General features: G+C 44.0%; 1 protein-coding gene across 1 annotated transcript in view; it reads left to right on the forward strand.

The window, feature by feature from the left end:
- The window catches only part of LOC120053033 (glycine receptor subunit alpha-3-like), a 112,462-nt gene that overhangs the window by 38,370 nt on the left and 50,109 nt on the right, over positions 1-23,983 (forward strand). The window contains exons 2-4 of the mRNA XM_039000280.1: positions 10,505-10,635; positions 13,085-13,152; positions 21,704-21,927. Of these exons, the coding sequence (XP_038856208.1) occupies positions 10,505-10,635; positions 13,085-13,152; positions 21,704-21,927 (423 nt within the window). The remainder of the gene's footprint in view (positions 1-10,504; positions 10,636-13,084; positions 13,153-21,703; positions 21,928-23,983) is intronic.

The raw sequence follows: 23,983 nt of genomic DNA on the forward strand, positions 1-23,983 counted from the left end.
GGGTTCCCGGCTCTCTAGTCTATTGTCATGCCACTGGGTTATGGGGACATTCCACTGTTACAGAACAGATAGTGCTATAGCGTTCTAGGCTTTTGTTTCATGGTTTGATGGTTCATTGTTCTCAAGTATGACACTGGCACCTCCTGCTGAGAAGTACTTCTGTTTTCCTAGAATATAGTGTTGTCCATAGGGTTACATAAAGTTGAAGCGCTGCTTATTCTCTACCGGCCTCAAATGAATGCAGAACGAGACAGAACACATGAGCCATGTATAATCCTAAACTGTGAGAATTTTATGCTGTGCGTTTGCATTTTGAATGATAGAAACAACAGACAATGGGGTGTATTGTCTGGGTAGATAGAACTGAAATGAATACAACGGTTTGTGGTTTTCACGTTTTAGAGGGGATGCTTTGATGTCTCGAACAACAAGAGGTGCCGCCGGTACACACACATATGCACACACACACAAACCACATACAGTACACACACATGAATTGTGTTAAAATGATCAAGAGCGGAGAAAATTGACAACAACGTTCGTCAGATGTTCCATCACTGTTTACACCCTTCAGAACAACAGCAGCAATCAACGTCATTTGTTTACCGATGACGTGGCAAAGCTGGAGGGGAGAGGTATGATGAATAATTGAACAGCAATTACACATCAAATGTGGCATTTGTATTTCAAGCTGTAGGCATCAGCCTTTTTGTAGATTTACAAGGTGTGTGTGTGTGTTTGTTTTGTTTGTTTGTACGTGCAGGAGTTTGTGGTGCAAGATGCTACATTATTCAATATTGTAAGTGCACATCTGTCTGGCCTACTGGTCACTGTGGGGGATGCAGGGCGTATAGCTATCTGTCAGTTAAACCCTCATCCTCCTCCCTCTCTTCCCTCTCCCATCCTCTCCGTCTCTCTCTCATAGCTGGGCTGCACGCTGTTGCTATCGGTTAATCTCACTTAGCTGTCCGCTAGACCATTCCTCCACGTCCCTCCCCCATCTCCCCACTCCTGAACGCTTCAGCTCGTCTGACTCACATCCCCATCAGCCAGCCTCTGCCACACCTCCAAGGAGCTGGGGAGGAGAGAGGGATGGAGGGAGGAACTGGAAGGTGGGAGAACAAAGAGATGAAAAGGGAGAGAAAGAGGAGAGGGAGGAAGTAGGGAGGGGGACAGGGAAGGAAAGAGGGATGTGGAAGTTGGGATGGAGGGAGAGAGGTAGAGAGAGAGAGAGAGAGAGAGAGAGAGAGGGAGGGAGGAAGGAAGTGAAACCAGAATGTCAAAATGAAAGAATAAGGCTTCAGGATGGGGTCTCTGTCCCAACGAGGACGTTTTCCCTTAATGACACCTCTCTGCCGAAATACCATGCACTGGCTTCATTCCTACAGACAGAGAGAGAGAGACAGAGAGACAGAGAGACAGAGAGACAGAGAGACAGAGAGAGAGAGAGAGAGAGAGAGAGAGAGAGAGAGAGAGAGAGAGAGAGAGAGAGAGAGAGAGAGAGAGAGAGAGCAAAATGTGTGTGCATGAAAATATTGGCCTGTGTATTTTTTTTGCTTGTTTACTATGCTTCCGCTGATGTATAGTAGACCGCAAGCTTCAGATCAACAAGACTTTGAACTGAATATACTTCCAATTATGGAGCGCCTTTGAGCCAGACGGGTTCATTTAAGTCCATTCTGCTACTGTTCTATATCCAATCTGTGACTGTTCTCTATCCAATCTATGACTGTTCAATAACCAAACTGTTCTTTATCCATTCTGTGACTGTTCTAGATTATGAGACATTTTCTCTACCAAACTGAGGGGAATCCCATGAGGATTGCTGTGTTTTAAACAGTTCTCTTACTCGGTCTGTTCAACCGGTTGGTTTGGTTCACAAAAGCATAGCCGACACCGGCGACCTGCCACTCCGCTCGGTTGACTACCGTGGCTGCAGCTGGACGCTCCAGCGGCCAGGACAGGGTTGCCATGACGACTGTCCCTCCTATCTCTATGGCTCGCCTCGTCTGCCTGCTGCTGGAAGTTTTTTTTCCCCAGGGTGCTCCTTGTTTGTTTGGGAGATGGCGGATGGACTGAAACGTTGGCTCTAGACTACACTGTGGAGAGATGGAAGGATAGAGGGACGCTGGCCTGACAACGATCTCCCTGGAGGATTATGACTCACAGCAGAGCTTTTCTTTGGGTGAGACGAGGGCACTATGGGACCCTGAGGAGAGGCTTGAGCCTGTCATGGTGCCCCGTGAGGGACCCCGGGTCCCTGACACAGAGCTCCTCAAAAGACCCTGTCTGTCACTGTCATGGAGCTCCACGAGTGAGACCCCAGTCAAGGAGGTTACTTGCTGCCTCAGGAGGCCTTGTCAGTAGTCTCTCTATCGCCATCATCAGGGGGTCAGATGCGTCCAGCCCAAACCCCCATGTCAGACATATTGTAGCTCTCTCAGCATTACTCAGTATACATTTTCCCTCAGTATCTTCTGCCACAAGGGATAAATATGCAAATTCCCCATATCCTCATAGGTAACACTGGTGCTGAGTAATGTGAAAGTATTTAGGAATTTCTCCTGTATTCAGCATAAAGACAGTCTCCTATCACTAGGTTATATAGAGAGCAGAGATCTTATCTGTCAAACCAGGACGAGATTCTCCATGTAGTGCTGAAGTGGGGTTGTACAGTAGGCAGTGACCTCAATGTTTATATGTTCAATTTAATTGATGTTAGTTTGTACCCTCCAGGACAATTTTTCTTGTTAAGTCTTTCTGTGTATAAGGATAGGTTCTGGCAGATATCATGTCGCTGTCTTCCTTCAAGAGTCTTTCAAAGTCTTTCAGCTTTCCCCCTGCAGCCTCCAACTCAAGCACTAAATCAAGTTGTGACAAGTTGGACTTACAATGGCTCGTTGTGGGGCTGGTTTGAGATAGGGCTGGAATAAAGATATTGGATTGGGATCAAACGTAGGGAAATCTCTTAGCTGGAGGTTAAAGGGATAATTCAAGCGAAATCTATATTTGGGGGCAATTACCCTTACCTTAAGATGTGTCTGAAGGCCCATAGTGAGAGAATCCACAATAATCCATTGTTGACGTCTGCCACTGGCAAAGGACCTGTTCATGTTTTCTTCACCGCGAGAATTCCAGAATATTCCAATGCTCCATCAAGCCGCGGGTGAGTTTATTCACAGCTGGTAATCAATCCGCATCTGAGTGCCCAATGGAATACAATACAGTATAATACAACTTTATTGTCCATTTTACAGCAAATAGAAAGCGATGCGGCTGTGAGACAACATAAGGAAATCGTTCCAGTTTCGAGTGACAAAATTCCAGCGATTATTTCAGCAGTCTGAACGATACAAATCCCTGCAAATTCCACCAACTGCCAAACTTAGTTGAACTTCTAGCGACTCAGAAACCCGGATCCGGGAGCACCCCCCACCCCCCCACACTGATTAGCATCGCTAGCATAGCGTCACAATTAAATAGTAGCATCTAAATATCATTAAATCACAAGTCCAAGACACCAAATGAAAGATACAGATCTTGTGAATAAAACCACCATTTCAGATTTTTAAAATGTTTTACAGGGAAGACAAAATATGTAAATCTATTAGCTAACCACGTTAGCAAAAGACACCACTTTTCTAACTCCATCAGTTTCTTACTCCATCAGGTGCTATCACCAATTCGACCAAATAAAGATATAAATAGCCACTAACCAAGAAAAAACTTCATCAGATGATAGTCTGATAACATATTTATTGTATAGCATAGGTTTTGTTAGAAAAATGTGCATATTTCAGGTATAAATCATAGTTTGCCATTGCAGCCACCATCACAAATCTCCCCAAAGCGACTAGAATTACTACAGAGAGCAACGTGTATTACCAATTTACTCATCATAAAACATTTCTTAAAAATACACAGCTCACAGCAATGGAAAGACACAGATCTTGTGAATTCAGACAATATTTCAGATTTTCTAAGTGTTTTACAGCGAAAACACAATAAATCGTTATATTAGCATACCACATATGCAAACGTTACCCGAGCATTGATTCAAGCCAAAGAGAGCGATATCGTTATCATCGCCAAAATATATTAATTTTTTCACTAACCTTCTCAGAATTCTTCCGATGACACTCCTGTAACATCATATTACAACATACATATAGAGTTTGTTCGAAAATGTGCATATTTAGCCACAAAAATCGTGGTTATACAATGAGAATAGTAGCAAAACTGGTCTGAAAATGTCGGGCGCCATCTTTGAGAGTGATCTAGCCTAATCGATAACTAATCATAAACTTGACTAAAAAATACAGGGTTGACAGGAATCGAAAGACAAATTAGTTCTTAATGCAATCGCTGAATTACATTTCTAAAATTATCCTTACTGTGCAATACCGGGTCCGCCAAAGCGAAGCTACACAAAACAAAATGGCGATATATGCGTTTAACATTTTTCAACAGAACAGCGATTTATCATCATAAATAGTTCTTACTATGAGCTGTTCTTCCATCAGAATCTTGGGCAATGTATCCTTTCTCGGGTCTAATCGTCTTTTGGTCGAAAGATGTCCTCTTGTCCCGTCGAAATGGCCACTAACGTTCGACCGGTACTGGAAACGTGCCCAGCGCTTCAAAGTGCATCACAAAGAAATGCCTCAAAATCGCACTAGACGGATATAAATTGCTATAAAACGGTTTAAATTAACTACCTTATGATGTTTTTAACACCTATAACGAGTAAAAACATGACCGGCGATATATAAGTGGCTAAACCAAAGCTTGGAAAGAGAGCCAGTCCGACGTCCATCGTGCGTCAGGCGCAGCAAGAAAAGAAAGCTACTTCCGCCTTGTGCTCTTTTATACAGGCCCTGATTGCGCAATCGACTCCATTCAAATTGTCACCTCTTACTGACATCTAGAGGAAGGCGTGGGCAGTGTTTGTATCCTCATAGCATTTACAGGGACTTTAAAACTGACCTGGGACCAGAGGCCAAGATTTCTGAAATCTCACTCCCTGTCAGGAAAAGTGCTGTAGAATGAGTTCTGTTCCACTCAGAGACATAATTCAAACGGCTATATAAACTAGAGAGTGTTTTCTATCCAATAATAACAATAATATGCATATTGTACGAGCAAGAATTGAGTACTAGGCAGTTTAATTTGGCAACGTCAAAAAAAAAAAAATGCTAACAGCACCCCCTATTGACAAAAAGTTAACGTGTTTTTTTAGGAGGTTTCAGCTTGCAATGCAGCTTTGCTAACATCGGTGCCGCTGTTAACATTCATGAATTTTCACAATGCTAATTATGCTAGCTCCTGGCTGTGGCAGATGTTCACAATGGATTATTGTCAATTCTATCATTATAGGGCCGTAGACACAGCTTAAGGTAAGGGTTATTCCACTCAAATAAAGATTTTGCCTGAACTATCCATTCAACGGTTGTTTCCTTGATAAACATGATGTAATCTAGCCTGGGTGCCAGTCTGTTTCTGCTCTCTTGACCATTAGAAACAAGGAGCCAGGCTATATGTAATCAGTACAACTGGAACTGACAGAAAGAGTGAAGTAAGAGAATGTGGACGAGGTACTATAAATCCATACGGCACTCAGCCGATCCTTGCTGAGGTAAGTGGGTTGGGGGCTCTCGGGCCTCGGCTAGGGCACAGCTCTGGACACTCGGAATGGAGTAATGCTATAATACTGGAACATTTCTTTCTGCTTTCTCCCCCTCCCCACACACACAACCAGGTCTCACACACACGTGTGCAAAAAGACACATGAAGGTGTCCACACACGCATACACCAGGGCTCTATTCATTTTATTTGTAATTTTATTTAACCTTTATTTAACTAAGCAACTCAGGGTTAATCCGCAATTTAGGCTTAATCCTAATCGCTTACAGTGACCTTTGACCTATCGTTGTTAACAGAGGCTGAGCAGTGATGTCACAGCTGGTCAATGGGAGTCTTGTTATAACTATAAGCTACTGTATACACTATGTATAGGAACTATATCTCTGTATGCATGTATATATCTTCTACTTACTTGTTATTTTCTTAACTTGACTTTTGATTATTAACGTTATTGACATTTGTACTGCACTGTTGAGGGAGCTTGCAAGTTAGCTTTTCACTGCACCGTTTATACCTGCTGTAAACTGTGTATGTGTTGAAACAAGCAAAGCGTCAATACAGGATTAATATTGAATCCTACTACACCGGTTCTGACGCTCGTCGAATGTGGCAGGGCTTGAAAACTATTATGGACTACAAAGGGAAACCCAGCCGTGAGCTGCCCAGTGACACGAGCCTACCAGACGAGCTAAATGCCTTTTTATGCTCGATTCGAGGCAAGCAACACTGAAGCATGCATGAGAGCACCAGCTGTTCTGAACTACTGTGTGATAACTCTCTCGGTAGCCAATATGAGCAAGACCTTTAAACAGGTCAACATTCACAAAGGCGCAGGGCCAGACGGATTACCAGGACTTGTACTCAAAGCAAGCGCAGACCAACTGGCAAGTGTCTTCACTGACATTTTCAACCTCTCCCTGACCGAGTCTGTTATACCTACATGTTTCAAGCAGACCACCATTGTCTCTGTGCCCAAGAAAGTGAAGGTAACCTGCCTAAATGATAGCACTCACATCAGTAGCTATGAAGTGCTTTAAAAGGCTGGTCATGGCTCACATCAACAGGATCCTCCCGGATACCCTAGACCCATTCCAATTCGCATACCGCCCCAACAGATCCACAGATGATGCAATCTCAATCGTACTCCACACTGCCCTTTCCCACCTGGACAAAAGGAACACCTATGTGAGAATGCTGTTCATTGACTACAGCTCAGCGTTCAACACCATAGCGCCCACAAAGCTCATCACTAAGCTAAGGACCCTGGGACTAAACACCTCCCTCTGCAACTGGATCCTGGACTTCCTGACGGTCCGCCCCCAGGTGGTAAGGGTAGGCAACAACACGTCTGCTACGCTGATCCTGAACACTGGAGCCCCTCAGGGGTGTGTGCTTAGTCCCCACCTGTACCCCCTGTTCATCCACGACTGCGTGGCCTAACACGACTCCAACACCATCATTAAGTTTGCTGACGACGCAACAGTGGTAGGCCTGATCACCGACAACGATGAGACAGCCTATGGGGAGGAGGTCAGAGACCTGGCAGTGTGGTGCCAGGACAACAACCTCTCTGTCAATGTGAGCAAGACAAAGGAGCTGATTGTGGACTACATAACTATAGGAAAAGGCTGTAGTGGAGCGGGTTGAGAGTTTCAAGTTCCTTGGTGTCCACATCACCAACGAACTATCATGGTCCAAACACACCAAGACAGTCGTGAAGAGGGCACGACAACACCTTCTCCCCCTCTGGAGACTGAAAAGATTTGGCATGGGTCCTCAGATCCTCAAAAAGTTATACAGCTGCACCATCGAGGCATCCTGACCGGTTGCATCACCGCCTGGCATGGTAACTGCTCTGCATATGAGTGTAATGCGCTACAGAGGGTAGTGCGTATGGCCCAGTACATCACTGGGGCCAAGCTTCCTGGCATCCAGGACCTATATACTAGGCGGTGTCAGAGGAAATCCCCCAAAATTGTCAGACTCCAGTCACCCAAGTCATAGACTGTTTCTCTGTGACCAAAAGGCTCCTTAACAGCTTCTAACCCCAAGCCATAAAACCGCTGAACAATTAACCAAATGGCCAAATGGCCCCCAAAATGCCCCCCCCCCCCCCCCCCCCCCCCCCCCCCATTTGTTTTTTACACTGCTGCTATTCGCTGTTTATTATCTATGCATAGTCACTTCACCCATACCTACATGTACAAATTACCTCAACTAACCTGTACACCCGCACATTGACTTACGCCTTGTATATAGCCTTGTTATTGTTATTTTATTGTGTTACTTTTTATTATTTTTTATTGTAGTTTATTTGGTAAATATTTTCTTAACTCTTTCTTGAACTGTTCTGTTGGTTAAGGGCTTGTAAGTAAGCATTTCACAGTAAGGTGTTGTTTCACATGTTGTATTCCGCGCAGGTGACAAATAAAGTTTGATTTGATAAAGTTTGATTTAAATAATATCAGTATTGGAATATGTGGAATATGAAAACAATAGCATTTTGGGAATGTTTTCAGTATTATTACAGCTTTAAATGTCTATCCCTACTTTGTGCCCTAATTGTTGCCTGACCATGTGACCGGACCAGGAAAAAACTATTTTTAATTTCATGGCATATAAGTGCTCATGTAAACTATAACTGGTAACTGAGCACAAATTATATTTCAGAATTGATGCCTTGTGAAATTGACCAATCACGTTCCGTTGCCGTACTGTTCCGTATGTGTGGTTCTTTTGAGTTAATTAAGGCTGGCAATATTTTGTTTGTTCCAAATGTTCCCCCTTTTCATATTGTATATTCAGCCAGGGGCAAATGTTGTTCTTCTTGACCTAAATCCCCTTTGGTAATTATTGTTTTCATTTTCAAACAGCTTGTTTTTGTTTTGTCCACGGCATGCAGACAGGATGGCATTATGCCTACTGCTGGTTTCTAACACTGAAATGAGTCAATCTAGATGTCTCTGTGAAGTCGGACAGTGTAAGATTTCACACCACTTACATCCTACTTAGTAGTAAGGAAGCTATGTTATGTGGTCATGCAATTAGAAAATGAATGTTTGATATTTTGAAACGAATTACTCTAACCTTCATTGTCTGTATTTGTATCAGATGAGAAGGTCTGTTTACACAGGCAGCCCAATTCTGATCTTTTTCCGCTAATCGGTCTTTTGATCAATCACGTCAGATCTTTTTCAGAGCTGATTTAATTGGTCAAAAGACCAATTAGTGGGGGGAAAAGATCAGAATCAGGTTGCCTGTGTAGACGCAGCCTTAGAGCAAGGCAGGAACTTGTACACCATGGGGGGTCTCCAAGAACCAGGTTTAAAGCACAACTGATTTCTTACCGCTCTCCAGGAAAAAACTGCTTGCCTTGTCCCAGGTGTCAGGGCTTAAAGAGAGCACCGGTAGCACCGTCTAACATGTGATCCACTGGGGGAGCGAGATACAATACATGCACTGAGCTGTGTCTGCTTAAAGCAAAGGGGATGGAGTCACAACAGGACACATGTACTGCTACCGCCGGTAGCTACCGAACCAACACGTCGAAATAGGGGATGAAATAAGAAACGGAGACTTTCTGTATTGTGGCTCACATTATTTCATCATTCCTACATGGCCCAGCTCATTTATGAGAAGACTTTATATTCTTCTACTACCTGTAATTTTCTTTAGAAGAGAGAAAGAGCGAGAAGATTCCAGGTTTTGATGTTTTAATTAGTCATTGGGCTAACGGGGCTATGCCATAATGACTCGCAGTCTCACTCTCCCTCGAGCAGGATTTTACTTTTACTGCCAACGTGGGTTGACAGCTGTGAATAAATACTTGATGGAGGATTTTTGTGCTGGCATTGTGATGTGCTATAGGGAGGAAGAGAATCTTGGAGTAGAATCCATGTTTATGTTTTGGTGATTGTCCTCTCACTGTCAACAGTTTTTTGTTGTTGTTGTCGCAAAGCTATCTTGTCTTTTTTTTTTTTTTTTATATTATTTTGTATGTTTTCAAATCCCCATGCCAAAACTCTGTCTAAAAAGACAAGATGAAGGTTGTGTATGCGGTTTGCTCTGGGCTATAGCACAAAGTATTTGAGCATATTTGATGAGTTACCCGGGCATTCTCTCAGGGATTGGGGTTTAGCAAATAGAGGGAACAACATTAGAAAACGGCTTCCCTCTGGATAACGAATAAGGACTTTTAGTGGATGGGGTGTCTAGGATGCCGTATCAAATGTATTCTGAACCTTTTCATTTTTTGCCTTTAGGAAATTCATATCGACAGCTATTTATATTTCAGCCATGTTCAAAGATTTAGTGTGGAGCGTTATTGGTGCCACGAAAGACCCCTGTTATATTCAGCTGTTCAATCTCATTTCACAGATTGAGGTTTGCTGTAATGATACTGCAACATATGGAGCCTTCTATTGTATTGATACAGTGAAAGTCCTGCGAGAGGAACTATAATTAACAAACACATTCAATATTAGATGGTTCCTATATCTGTCTGGTCAGCCACTCTGTCTTTCTCTCTCTCTCCATCTGTCCCTCACTATCTCTTTCTCTTTTTTTCTGCTGTTTCTCTCTCCATCTCTCTCTCTCTCTCTCTCCCTCCCTCCCTCTACCCCTCTCCTTCTCTCTCTGTGAATCTAAATACATTTCTTCAGCCTCAGCTACTTTGGCCACAAAAGAGAAGTCCTGAATATGCATTATGATGTCAGAGGACATTAGAGTTAGTGTGTACATTAATGGCCTGGGTTACCTCTGCTGCGCATTTCACTAAAGTCTGTATTTTCTCTGTGTCTCTTCTCTCTCTCTCTCTCTCTCTCTCTCTCTCTCTCTCTCTCTCTCTCTCCATCCGTTTAGTCTGGTGGCGTCTAAAGAGCCAGAGAGTCCTCAGGGGAGAGCAGTGCATCCTCCGTCACCCTCTGACTTCTTGGACAAACTCATGGGGAGAACCTCAGGCTACGACGCCAGAATTAGGCCCAACTTTAAAGGTACAGTATAGGCCTACAGTTTGTTTCTGGCCAAAAGTAGAACTGGCAGTCACAAGTTAAATTCAGGCCAAACATTAAATGTAACTTTCCTCTTTACCCAATGAGCAAGTCAGTTCATCCTCGGTTCATGTGACGTACATACATGAATATCCACAATAATACTTTCCAGGAATAAAGTTCCCATATCACCCCCAAAATCCTTTCATTATGTACCGTATTACAAGTAACATCCAACAGCACAACGTCAGGTGGCTGTTAGCTGCTGACTGAGGCCGAAGTGAACAGTTCCTAAAATGGAGTCAGAACAGACGGTGTTTACTCTCCCGTTTAGCCAAGAGGTCCCATCGGTTCTAGTGTTTACCATACTGCTGGCCAGGCCCAGGGACCGATTGCCTCCAGCCCTGGCCCTGTCCTTCATGGCAGAGGCCTGGCATTGGAATGGGAGTTAACAGAATGGTCTGTCTGGAAGTAAAAGACACGTTCTGTTTCTGTTTGTCACTTTTTATCTTGGCAAACACAGGAATACGAGTCAGATTGGAGTTGCCGTGACTACCCAAATAGAAGTAGGAGTAGAAGGCCGTCCACGAAAGCTTGCCATCACACTCTGTTCTGAGCTGTCCTGATTGACATCATGTAGGCCATGTTCAATACAATGAGTAAAGAAAGTGTTCATGATAGGATGTTTGTGATAAGGCCATGGTCTAGAGAAGGGTTTGTTAGCCAATCAAAGTGGGATTCAGCTGAAAAATTGGACCATCCACAGGGTATGTGATCAATCAGTTGTGGTTGCCGCATGTGGCCACATCCATCCACACATTTGAGCAGGAAGGGGAAATGGGATGGAGTGGTCAGTGGAGCGTTCAGTTGGACCGGCAGAGAGAAACACACACACACACACACACACACACACACACACACACACACACACACACACACACACACACACACACACACACACACACACACACAGCAAAGTGAAAAACCCACACTCTCCCTTATCTCTCCTTTTATCATCATTGTCGATGACAGAGTCACAGAACGCAGAAAGCCACGGGAATACGGATCGCCCGGCTCTGCTTCACAACTAGACTCCTAGGAAAAAAACATACCTGTCATGTATTATTTTACATGCACTAACCACTTACTGACATCACTGTACATGCTGCTCCAAGTGTATTGCTGTTTCTATTGTAGTGTAGAAAGCATGCTCACAGTTTCTATGCCAGTCACGTACAATAATACAACAGTGAAAGGACTTGAGAATATGTCCTTAAGACATGCTAATCATCTTGAATGGAAAAATGTGAAATTATGAAATGAAAATGACTGCTAATGTCGTAAAAAGCACGTTATGTTGTCAGATGTCAATGATACAGACGTAGGATCTTAATTTGAGTCAGTTTGCTACAGCAGGGAAATAATCCTGCAGCAACAGGAAGTGTGGATTATAATTCATGGACATTTTTGTAGGGGTTTATACATTTTTCTTAAGGGAAAATCAAGTCTGACATTTTGGTAAACACTTTACTTGACACCCAGCGTCATAACATGTTGTCACATGGTCATAACCATATCATAATATGTCATAACAGCTGACATAACTTGTCATAACACTGTCATGACACATACTGTAGTTATGTTGTGACATGTATTGCATTTTATGTCTGGTTAGGACACCTACATAATGTGTCAAAACCCACACAACCTACAACACAAGGCAAAACATTCCATTCCATTCCATTACACCATAGTTTGTTATAAAACATTTTCTGAAATGTAATATTGAATTATAATTGTAATTGCGCACAAATTGATGTCGGACATGCACCTACCACAATGCTCTGTTGCTGATGAGTGGGATAAATGCAGGAGCAGGACAAGACACCCTCCTTTTGACTGATGACTTTTCTTAGTCCAAGTAAAGTGACACAGGAGAAAGTTATTTAAAATATGATGAAAAAAAACCATGACTGTAAATAATTAATTACAACAACAACAAAGGACTTAAGAAACAAACTTTCAAACGAAAGGAAACTTCTTGGCAGGGACAAAAGACATTTGAATAACTACAAGTTTTACATTTCCTGCATTGTGGGAAAGTTTTCCTGCAACAGCTGATCAAATTAAGATCCCACATCTGTGGGTTGGCATGTATTTTGTTTTGAGGGAAAAAAACGGATCATTTATCAAGAATTGGAAGAAGATTAAGATATATGAATGCCTCCAGGGCTACAAGGCTATGCAGGATCTATTCTATTGCATCATGTATAAGGCCATCATGGCATGGATTGATGGAACCACAGTTTGAAATATTCATGGATGGGTTTAAGTGAAGATCTATGTTTCTCAAAGACATTGAGTAATCCCTGTATATGTATTTCTATGCCTACCTGTCTTAACCTACTTTGAAGCTATATCATATTTCCGAATGCTATTTTCCTCTCTCTAGGTCCTCCTGTGAACGTATCATGCAACATATTCATCAACAGCTTTGGCTCCATAGCTGAGACTACAATGGTACGTATATATTCATATAAATACATTTACTGCCTTCATTCCAGTCAATGTCAAACACATATATTTGAAAGTCAATGAAATGCAAAGGGTAGCATTGCCAAACGATGACAAACAACGTGACAGGGTGGGGGTAGTGTGTGTGTAACATGGGGTAGTGTGTATGTAACATGGGGTAGTGTGTGTGTAACATGGGGTAGTGTGTGTGTAACATGGGGTAGTGTGTGTGTAACATGGGGTAGTGTGTGTGTAACATGGGGTAGTGTGTGTGTAACATGGGGTAGTGTGTGTGTAACATGGGGTAGTGTGTGTGTAGCATGGGGTAGTGTGTGTGTAACATGGGGTAGTGTGTGTGTAACATGGGGTAGTGTGTGTGTAACATGGGGTAGTGTGTGTGTAACATGGGGTAGTGTGTGTGTGTAACATGGGGTAGTGTGTGTGTGTAACATGGGGTAGTGTGTGTGTAACATGGGGTAGTGTGTGTGTAACATGGGGTAGTGTGTGTGTAACATGGGGTAGTGTGTGTGTAACATGGGGTAGTGTGTGTGTAGCGCGCCAGCGTGTTACCAGCCCAGGATTAGGTCCTGCATGTGTCTCCCAGGGTAGTGTCAGTGAGCAGGCTACAGGACAGAGTACACACACTCTCACTTTGTCTCACACACACACGCATCCGGGCACACACACACACACACACAAACTGATCATGTGGACAAGGAAACATCATAACGCAGCGTGTTTCCCGGGCCAAGCATCTCTCAGACCTCTTCTCCACTCTCTCCTGGGGAGAATCTCTTACGTAAGAATCCATTTCCCTTCCCTTCCTCTCCCACTGAACGGATGAATTAAATAAGCACCATTAAGCTATTAGTGAGGGTACTTTACTGAAACAATAAACATCCCCCTGAATAAGATATCATTTTATAAGAGGGTGTTTACTATTTGAATAAGATCATGAACGTGCCTGATGGAAAGGTTGTTCCTTAAAGAGGAAGGTTTTATTTTAACGTGCGTCTGTGACGTGGATCAGAGATGAAGTTGATGGGTTTGGATGGGGAATGGAGTTAAAGGACTCGACAATGGATCCCCTGGAGCAAGGCTTTGAATGACTACTGAAAGGCACAGACACAATGGCATAGGTACGCATGCACACACTCTCACACACACACCACACACAGCGGATGTGAAGAGGGGGCATCTGCGTCAGTCTGCCAGCGCTAACTTTGCAGTGACGCGTCCACTTGTCACTCACTCACACACACACACACACACACACACACACACACACACACACACACACACACACACACACACACACACACACACACACACACACACACACACACACACACACACACACACACACACACACACACACACACACACACAAAGCCCTGTTGTCTGCCTCCCGTCCCGATCTGAATAAGTCATAGGCTCAGGGAGCTGGCACACAGGCTTACAAGTCATTACCAGTGATGAGACAAGCAGGACACACACACACCACTGCGAGGCTTCCTGCTTTATAGATACCCAACCAGCAGGCACCTCACAAATCATTCAGCAATTACAGAACTGCCTTAGGAACCACAGACCCAGTGGTGTTTGTAGAGGTAGAGATCTCTCTATCTTTCCCTCTAGATGAAATAATCAATACACGCAAATGGAATTTGGTCAGTGAAGCTGGACGTAAAGATGATTTAAAAGACAAATTGTCTTGAAGTGGTTCTTGGGCTTTGGGTAGTTTCTTATGAGTCGATGTAGATGGAAATGTTTTTACTACGACCCATAAAGGATTAGAATTGTCTCACTGGCTTTGACTCTGTTTTGCAAGTCTATAATGAAAAGTGACATGCGTATGAGTGATTTAGTTTTTATAATGTGGTGTTTGTATGAGTACCCCTTCATGGATGTACAAAAGTGCCAAATGATGATGAAGTCATCTGAAGCTAAGTGAGAAAACAGAAGTGAACACAAATCCTTCAATTTCTTAGCATTAGGCATAATTTGGGATTGATGGAGTGATGTGATAAGTCTGATGGTGAAAGAGGACGATGTGGAGGTCTCCAATATATTTGAAGAGGGATAGCATGGAACTGCAAGAGATGGAAAGAGTCAGAAAATGGAGGGATTTCACAGTCCAGTGTGGCTGTGGGGGAAGAGGGGATGTGCAGTGAAGGACAAAGGAGCCATGCTGGAGAGAAAGGAAAAAAAATTGAGAGAGCAAAAGACAGGAGAGGGGGGATCATTCTCCTCCGTATGTCACCGCTGGATTAGAGAGCCTCAGGGGCAGCAGCAGCCCTACTCCCACCATCACCATATGTCCTCCTCCACACACACAGGGAGAAGATGTAACAGAGAGAGAGAGAGCGAGAGAGAGAGAGAGAGAGCGAGAGAGAGAGAGCGAGAGAGAGAGCGAGAGAGAGAGCGAGAGAGAGCGCGAGAGAGAGAGAGAGAGAGAGCGCGAGAGAGAGCGAGAGAGCGCGAGAGAGAGAGAGATATTTATTTATTTATTTTACTGAAGAGCACTAAGGCCTGACCCGCAAGGTGTCATGGCCCATCACAGGGAAAAGGTTTCATTCAGAGACAGACCGAGAGTGGGTGGGTTAAGTCTGTTTGAGCTACAGGGACAGAGTGGATTGGAGAATTCTGTTAGAGACATACAAAGATGTGATGTATTCCTTTCTGGGTCTGATATGATTAGATTAGATTAGAAAAGGACTCTGACCCTGTGTGGCTCTGATTCCTTCCCAGCAAGCAGCAGACCAGACGACAAGCCTTTCTGACTGTGACATGACTTCTGATAGCACAGAGCTGCTTTGACATGGGGATTGAACTGCTGTCAGTGATGGATGGAAACATTGTGTCATAGAGTACAACGGGGGAGGCTACACACTGCCACTTCTTATTTACTATGGCGTGTGTGTGTCCATCCTCCCCCTCTCATCTCAACCAACGAGGGTTGGTTTGACAGATCAGATCTGAGAATAAAGCTCAGTGGTCAATCCTATAGTACCAAGCTATAGTGACCACATTAAAGATGGTGGCTGTGTTACTGTTGGACCAGTGCGTCAAACTAGGTAACATAATTCAAAAAATACCCATCAAAGCCATCAGTTCAAGCTAGAGATATCAGTTTTTTGCATGGGCTGCGTCTCAATCCTCCGCATCCGCTTATGTCGGCCTTCCGCATCTGTGTCCATGTGGCACTGGAGGAGACAAGCCCTCGCCTTTCCTGTTGGGAGGCTAATGGAGCCCAGCTGAGGGTAATAAGTCAATCAAGTGTGTGATTGGCTGGACAATCAGCCCCAACAGTTCATTAGGCTGCTGTTGCTCCCATTTGAGGAGGGGGTGAGGGAGAGGACTGGAGACAGCAGCAGACAGGTTGGGGCTGAAAGGCTCTGTTTAAGATAGCCTTTGTTATTTGTAAGCATTTCTGTTGGTCAATTATGGAATAAAACCTAAGTTTACTCTGCCTCACTGAGCCTCTCCCCAGACTCTGTCACAGTCCAAAAAAAACAGCAATATTTCCTGAGCTGTCTTATCTTCTAGATATACTGTAGGACAGACACTTTGAAACCTTATTCCTTATTATGTATTTTTTGACTTTCTGTTTTGCCATTTCTGAATATGTTACTCAATGTGTTTCTATGGGCTATAGTAGTAAAGGAAATAGTAGAACCCCTTCCTCCAAAGGCTTAGAGGTTATTAAGAGCATTTACCATGCAGCAACCACGTGGACACAACACACACTGAGTGTACAAACATTAAGGACACCTACTCTTTCCATCAAGTAGACTGACCAGGTGAATACAGATCAAAGCTATTGATCCCTTATTGGTGTCACTTGTTAAATCCCCCAATCAGTATAGATGAAGGGGAGGAGACAGGTTAAAGAAGGATTTTCTTTTGCCTTGAGACATAGATTGTGTATGTGTGCCATTCAGAGGGTGAATGGGCCAGACAACATATTTAAGTGTCTTTGAATGGGGTATGGTAGTAGGTGCCAGACGTAGCGGTTTGAGTGTGTCAAGAACTGCAACGCTGCTGGGTTTTTCACGCTCAACAGTTTACATGTGTGCCAAGAATGGTCCACCACCCAAAGGACATCCAGCCAACTTGACACAACTGTGGGAAGCATTGGAGTCAACATGGGTCAGCATCCCTGTGGAGCGCTTTCTACACCTTGTAGAGTCAATGCCCCGATGGAGTGAGGCTGTTCTGAGGGCAAAACTCAATTATAGGAAGCCATTCCTAATGTTTTGTACACTCAGTGTATATGATGTCATGCTACATAAGTCGAGGTTTGCATCATCAGTTGAGTTCTGGAATCGACCACTTCTAGCAACATGTGCAACATGTGCAGGAGGACAGGAGGATGACTAATTATCTAGAGGGGTTGACTGTTTTTTTCCCTCTAGTTTTGCCCTTGTCTATTAAAGCGGCGAGAGTGGTATGGTACATGGTCACATGGTAGACTAGAGTGACATGGTCACATGGTAGACTAGTGTCACGTGGTAGACTAGAGCCATAGAGTCATGTGGTAGACAAGAGTCACAGAGTCACGTGGTAGACTAGAATCACGTGGTAGACTAGAGTCACGTGGTAGGCTAGAGTCACGTGGTAGGCTAGAGTCATGTGGTAGACTAGAGTCATGTGGTAGACTAGAATCACAGTCACGTGGTAGACTAGAGTCAGTCACGTTGTAGACTAGAGTTACATGGGATTTCTAGAAGAACATCTGAAACAAAAGTGGAGACTGTGTCAGTGTTATGTCAGACAAGTATACAATAGGACCTCAAGGTGCCTGTATAGAATAAAGTATGTTTACCATAGGACCTCAAGGGGCCTGTATAGACTACAGTATGTTTACCATAGGACCTCAAGGTACCTGTATAGACTACAGTATGTTTACCATAGGACCTCAAGGGGCCTGTATAGACTACAGTATGTTTACCATAGGACCTCAAGGGGCCTGTATAGACTACAGTATGTTTACCATAGGACCTCAAGGGGCCTGTATAGACTACAGTATGTTTACCATAGGACCTCAAGGTGCCTGTATAGACTACAGTATGTTTAGTTTACCATAGGACCTCAAGGTGCCTGTATAGACTACAGTATGTTTACCATAGGACCTCAAGGGGCCTGTATAGACTACAGTATGTTTACCATAGGACCTCAAGGTGCCTGTATAGACTACAGTGTGTTTACCATAGGACCTCAAGGTGTCTGCATAGACTACAGTATGTTTAGTTTACCATAGGACCTCAAGGGGCCTGTATAGACTACAGTATGTTTACCATAGGACCTCAAGGTGCCTGTATAGACTACAGTATGTTTACCATAGGACCTCAATGTGCCTGTATAGACAACAGTATGTTTACCATAGAACCTCAAGGGGCCCATATAGACTACAGTATGTTTACCATAGGACCTCAAGGGGCCTGTATAGACTACAGTATGTTTACCATAGGACCTCAAGGTGCCTGTATAGACTACAGTATGTTTACCATAGGACCTCAATGTGCCTGTATAGACAACAGTATGTTTACCATAGAACCTCAAGGGGCCCATATAGACTACAGTATGTTTACCATAGGACCTCAAGGGGCCTGTATAGACTACAGTGTGTTTACCATAGGACCTCAAGGGGCCTGTATAGACTACAGTATGTTTACCATAGGACCTCAAGGTGTCTGCATAGACTACAGTATGTTTAGTTTACCATAGGACCTCAAGGGGCCTGTATAGACTACAGTATGTTTACCATAGGACCTCAAGGGGCCTGTATAGACTACAGTATGTTTACCATAGGACCTCAAGGGGCCTGTATAGACTACAGTATGTTTACCATAGGACCTCAAGGTGCCTGTATAGACTACAGTATGTTTACCATAGGACCTCAAGGGGCCTGTATAGACTACAGTATGTTTACCATAGGACCTCAAGGTGCCTGTATAGACTACAGTATGTTTACCATAGGACCTCAAGGGGCCTGTATAGACAACAGTATGTTTACCATAGGACCTCAAGGGGCCCATATAGACTACAGTATGTTTACCATAGGACCTCAAGGTGCCTGTATAGACTACAGTATGTTTACCATAGGACCTCAAGGGGCCTGTATAGACTACAGTATGTTTACCATAGGACCTCAAGGTGCCTGTATAGACTACAGTATGTTTACCATAGGACCTCAATGTGCCTGTATAGACTACAGTATGTTTACCATAGGACCTCAAGGTGCCTGTATAGACTACAGTATGTTTACCATAGGACCTCAAGGGGCCGGTATAGACTACAGTATGTTTACCATAGGACCTCAAGGTGCCTGTATAGACTACAGTATGTTTACCATAGGACCTCAATGTGCCTGTATAGACTACAGTATGTTTACCATAGGACCTCAAGGTGCCTGTATAGACTACAGTATGTTTACCATAGCACCTCAAGGGGCCCGTATAGACTACAGTATGTTTACCATAGGACCTCAAGGGGCCTGTATAGACTACAGTATGTTTACCATAGGACCTCAGGGGGCCTGTATAGACTACAGTATGTTTACCATAGGACCTCAAGGGGCCTGTATAGACTACAGTATGTTTACCATAGGACCTCAAGGGGCCTGTATAGACTACAGTATGTTTACCATAGGACCTCAAGGGGCCTGTATAGACTACAGTATGTTTACCATAGGACCTCAAGGGGCCTGTATAGACTACAGTATGTTTACCATAGGACCTCAAGGGGCCTGTATAGACTACAGTATGTTTACCATAGGACCTCAAGGGGCCTGCATAGACTACAGTATGTTTACCATAGGACCTCGAGGGGCCTGTATAGACTACAGTATGTTTACCATAGGACCTCAAGGGGCCTGTATAGACTACAGTATGTTAACCATAGGACCTCAAGGGGCCTGTATAGACTACAGTATGTTAGTGTGTTTCTATAAGAAGGACTAGAGATGGACTGAGTATTGCAGAAAAATGTGGGAGGATCACCGCTGCTAGATATTTCCCAGATGGGTTGGAGGCCCTGTCCGCCATCACAGATTAGAGAAAAAAGGATGTTTGAATAAGCGACGAAATCGCACAGCTTTTCGCGAGCACCAGTGTCAGTTAAATGAAAAGTGAACTCCCAAATGTGAGGTGTGTTACCCTGTTCAGTCTGTCTCAGAGAGCGGGAGAGAGCAGGCTCAGTGTCATTATTCATGATCAGCTGCTGAACGAATACACATTGTGGAACTACCATTAGCAACTGATTTGGGATCAGCTCTCTCTAGCCGAGTCCTAACGTTAACCATTATGAAAACGAACAACTACACAGGCTACACCATGAACAAAACAAACACCATCATGCCTAATCAAGCCTATCCCAATTTTCCCAGTGGTCTGTCTGTCTTTTCAGCTCTGAACGAGCTCAAGTGAATAGATATTGTCATTCCCTTTTAAGTGAAGAGTGCTAATGGTGATACGGCACCATATGTTTCATAGCAGGAGAGCTGCTGTACTGACGTTGTCTCCGAACAGCAGATGCCTTCAGATGGGATATGCCAGTCCTTTTCTCTCCACTGCACTTTATGTAACATCTACTCTAAATGTTAATGAAAGATCTAATAAAAGCAAATAAAAAATGTATTGCGTTTTCACCCGGCTGAGGTAGACGAGATATCTAATTACAGCTTGGTATTTGCTCAGCAACACTGGTAAGAAAAAAAGGCAATTTAGATTGATGTATCCCCTAAAATGAAGTATGATTTAAAATATATATATATAACCTAGTTGAAAGTAAACAAAGGCTGAAACAGATGTTTATTGTTGGAGCATTCATTAAAAATGTATACCTGAAGTGCCTTTAGGGCATGTCATTTTTGACAGGGCTTTTTCCCCTATGGAACATAAAACCTGTGCAGTACTATACATGAATTCAACTGGACAGGGCATGGGCCGTACACTGCGACATGGACTATGGGGATCGGACGTAGAGATGTAAGGGACATTTTTAAGAAAGCAAATCCCTATAAAGCATCAGCTTTATTAGAAAGCCACGGTGGCGTGTGGCTAAGTGACAGTGACGGCAGCACAGAGAACAGGGAAAGGAACTGAAAGAATAGGGGAGTTGATCCCGGAAGCACCAGAGGCATCCGACGCATCCGCGCCCCGGGTCCCCACCATATGGGGACGTCATGGTCCTCTCTGCCTTGGTTCATTGATGTCAGCTCTCTGAACATCAGCAGGGACCACCAGGACCTTAGAGGGGGGGGATACAGTACTGACTTCGGGTCCCCAAAGTGTCACCACCATATGCGGACTTCGCGCCCCTGTAGGTGCCCCTATGCCTGGTTCATTGGTGTCTGCTCCATGAGCATCAGCTGGGACCACGAGGACCCTAAACTCAGACCTCTGGGGGAATGTGATGAATGCAGAGGGGCAGGACACAGTACTGTAGCTCAGTGTACCATGTTAAAACCCTGCAGTCCACTGCAAATCACAACCTGTCACTAATTCCCTACTCCTCTCGCTCCCTCTCCCCTCTCCCTCCCTCCATCCACTAGGACTACAGAGTGAACATCTTCCTCCGTCAAAAGTGGAACGACCCCAGGTTAGCGTACACAGAGTACCCTGACGGTTCTCTGGACCTGGACCCCTCTATGTTGGACTCTATCTGGAAACCTGACTTGTTCTTCGCCAACGAGAAAGGTGCCCATTTCCACGAAGTCACCACAGACAACAAGCTGTTAAGAATATTCAAGAATGGCAACGTCCTCTATTCTATACGGTGAGTGTGTACAGTATGGATCCCACTAACACCATTTTCGCATTATAATACCTAACTTAACCAAACTGGGCTCGGATAATTCCATCAACCATGGTGGATTCATTACCAGGCTAGCTCAGTACAGCTTGGTTTGGCTCAGCTCAGTTCGGCTCAGTAGTGTGAAAAACCCTCAAGAGGTGTGGGCCTAAGCATCGTCAAATGAGCATCTTACGTTGATACATCAATCACATAATCAGACTATAGGCCCGTTGAATGGCACGTAACTCACACCGAGTCTTATCCCAACTCGAAACATTCAATCCACGACACTTTAGAATAAAAGGTGCTATCTAGAATCTAAAAGGGTTCGTCTGCTGTCCCCATAGGAGAACCCTTTCAAAAAAAATTGGGGTTCCAGGTAAAACCCTGTTGGTTCCATGTAGAACCCTATTGAGTTCTATGTAGAACCCTTTCCCCATAGGGTGCTACATGGAACCCAACCAAAAGAGTGCTACCTGGAACCTGGAACTAAAAAGGGTTCTCCTATGAGGACAGTTGAAGAACTCTTTTGGAACCCTTTTTTCAAAGTGTACTGACAAAAATGCTCTGCCACACCGTCAATCACTTCTCATCTTCTGTCATTAAACATAAAGCCAAAACGGGGGGTGTCACAATGTTGTGTAAATCTCAAGGCGGAGTTGTTGGCGGTGAATTGTTGAAAGCCTTGAGTCGACGGCATCAGTCGGGTTGAGTTATGGAGTTGTGTAGTGGCGGGGCCGTAGAAAAGCTGTGATAGAAGGCTGAGAAGATATGACACGACGGAGCGGAGGGATCCCATCGGCCATGGAGTCTGTCCGCAGCCTGGCGCCTCCGGGGTGGAGGACGTAATTAAAACATGTCCAATTTGCAACCGTCAGCCTTCTTCGTTTTGTCTCTATCCTTTTTCTCATTCTTTCATTCCCTCTCCTCCAACTGGATGTCTCTCTCTCCATCCTTCTCTCTGCCTCTCTCTTTCTCTCTCTCTTCTTTCACACTTTCCTTTTCCTCTATCTCTTTCTCTCTCTCCTCACCAGCGATTTACAGCACTACTGGTTCAACACTGAGCCAAGTACACTTGACAGGATTTGTCCAGGCATGATACATGTGAATGTACACTCTTAGGAAAAAAAAGTTCCAAAACGGTTCTTCGGCTGCCCCTATAGGAAAGCCTTTTTGGTTCCAGGTATTAACCCTCTGTATAAAGGGTTCTACATGTAACTCGAAAGGGTTCTACTTGGAACCAAAATGGTTCTACCTGGAACCAAAAAGGGTTCTTCGAAGGGTTCTTCTATGGGGACAGCCGAAGAACCCTTTTAGATATCACCTTTTTTTTCTAAGAGTGTAGGTTAGGCTGAACAAAGTTGAATTACTGTTTAATGGATGCCCCGCCTCACTTTTCTCCACACCCCAATTTAAAAAAAATACTAATAATCAGATGTGTTATTTTTGGGCCAATATATGCTCTGCTTATAATGCACTGTCTGCTCTCCTTTGAGGCTTTCCCAGAGACCAACCCGACTCAGATCACGCGCTCAGATCATGTTCGAGCCTCGGATTGGACAGTGAAACACACACGCTGGCACCTGCAGGCGACGTGCAGATGTTTCATTTCTCTCTCATGCCTTCATGGCTGAAGCCAGCTCAAATTCCTACTATTTATGTGTCCAGGTTAAACGTGGGACGTCCCTCATTATAAACAAACAGTCGGTTAAATTCATGGTTATTGCATCGGAGATCAAGGCATTCATCAGCAAAGACGCAGTGCAAGCTGATAGTATTTTGGACAACCAAATTGAAGTCAAAATGATTGATGAAATCGAAGTGTGTCAGCTGAATGGTGATTTGCGATTTATAACTTACATTTTACCGGTACTACCAGTAGTAAGTAGTAGGCCAACCGATAACACCACGACGGAATTCGTTTGAAGTGATGATGCGCCGTCAAGAACCGCTAGCACGTCGAGCAAAGTGCATCGCCAGTGACACGCACACACTTCGTGCAGATCAGCAGGTAGCACGTCGAGCAAAGTGCATCGCC

The sequence above is a fragment of the Salvelinus namaycush genome, chromosome 8 (genome assembly GCF_016432855.1).
Source record: "Salvelinus namaycush isolate Seneca chromosome 8, SaNama_1.0, whole genome shotgun sequence".
Taxonomy (NCBI): Eukaryota; Metazoa; Chordata; class Actinopteri; order Salmoniformes; family Salmonidae; genus Salvelinus; species Salvelinus namaycush.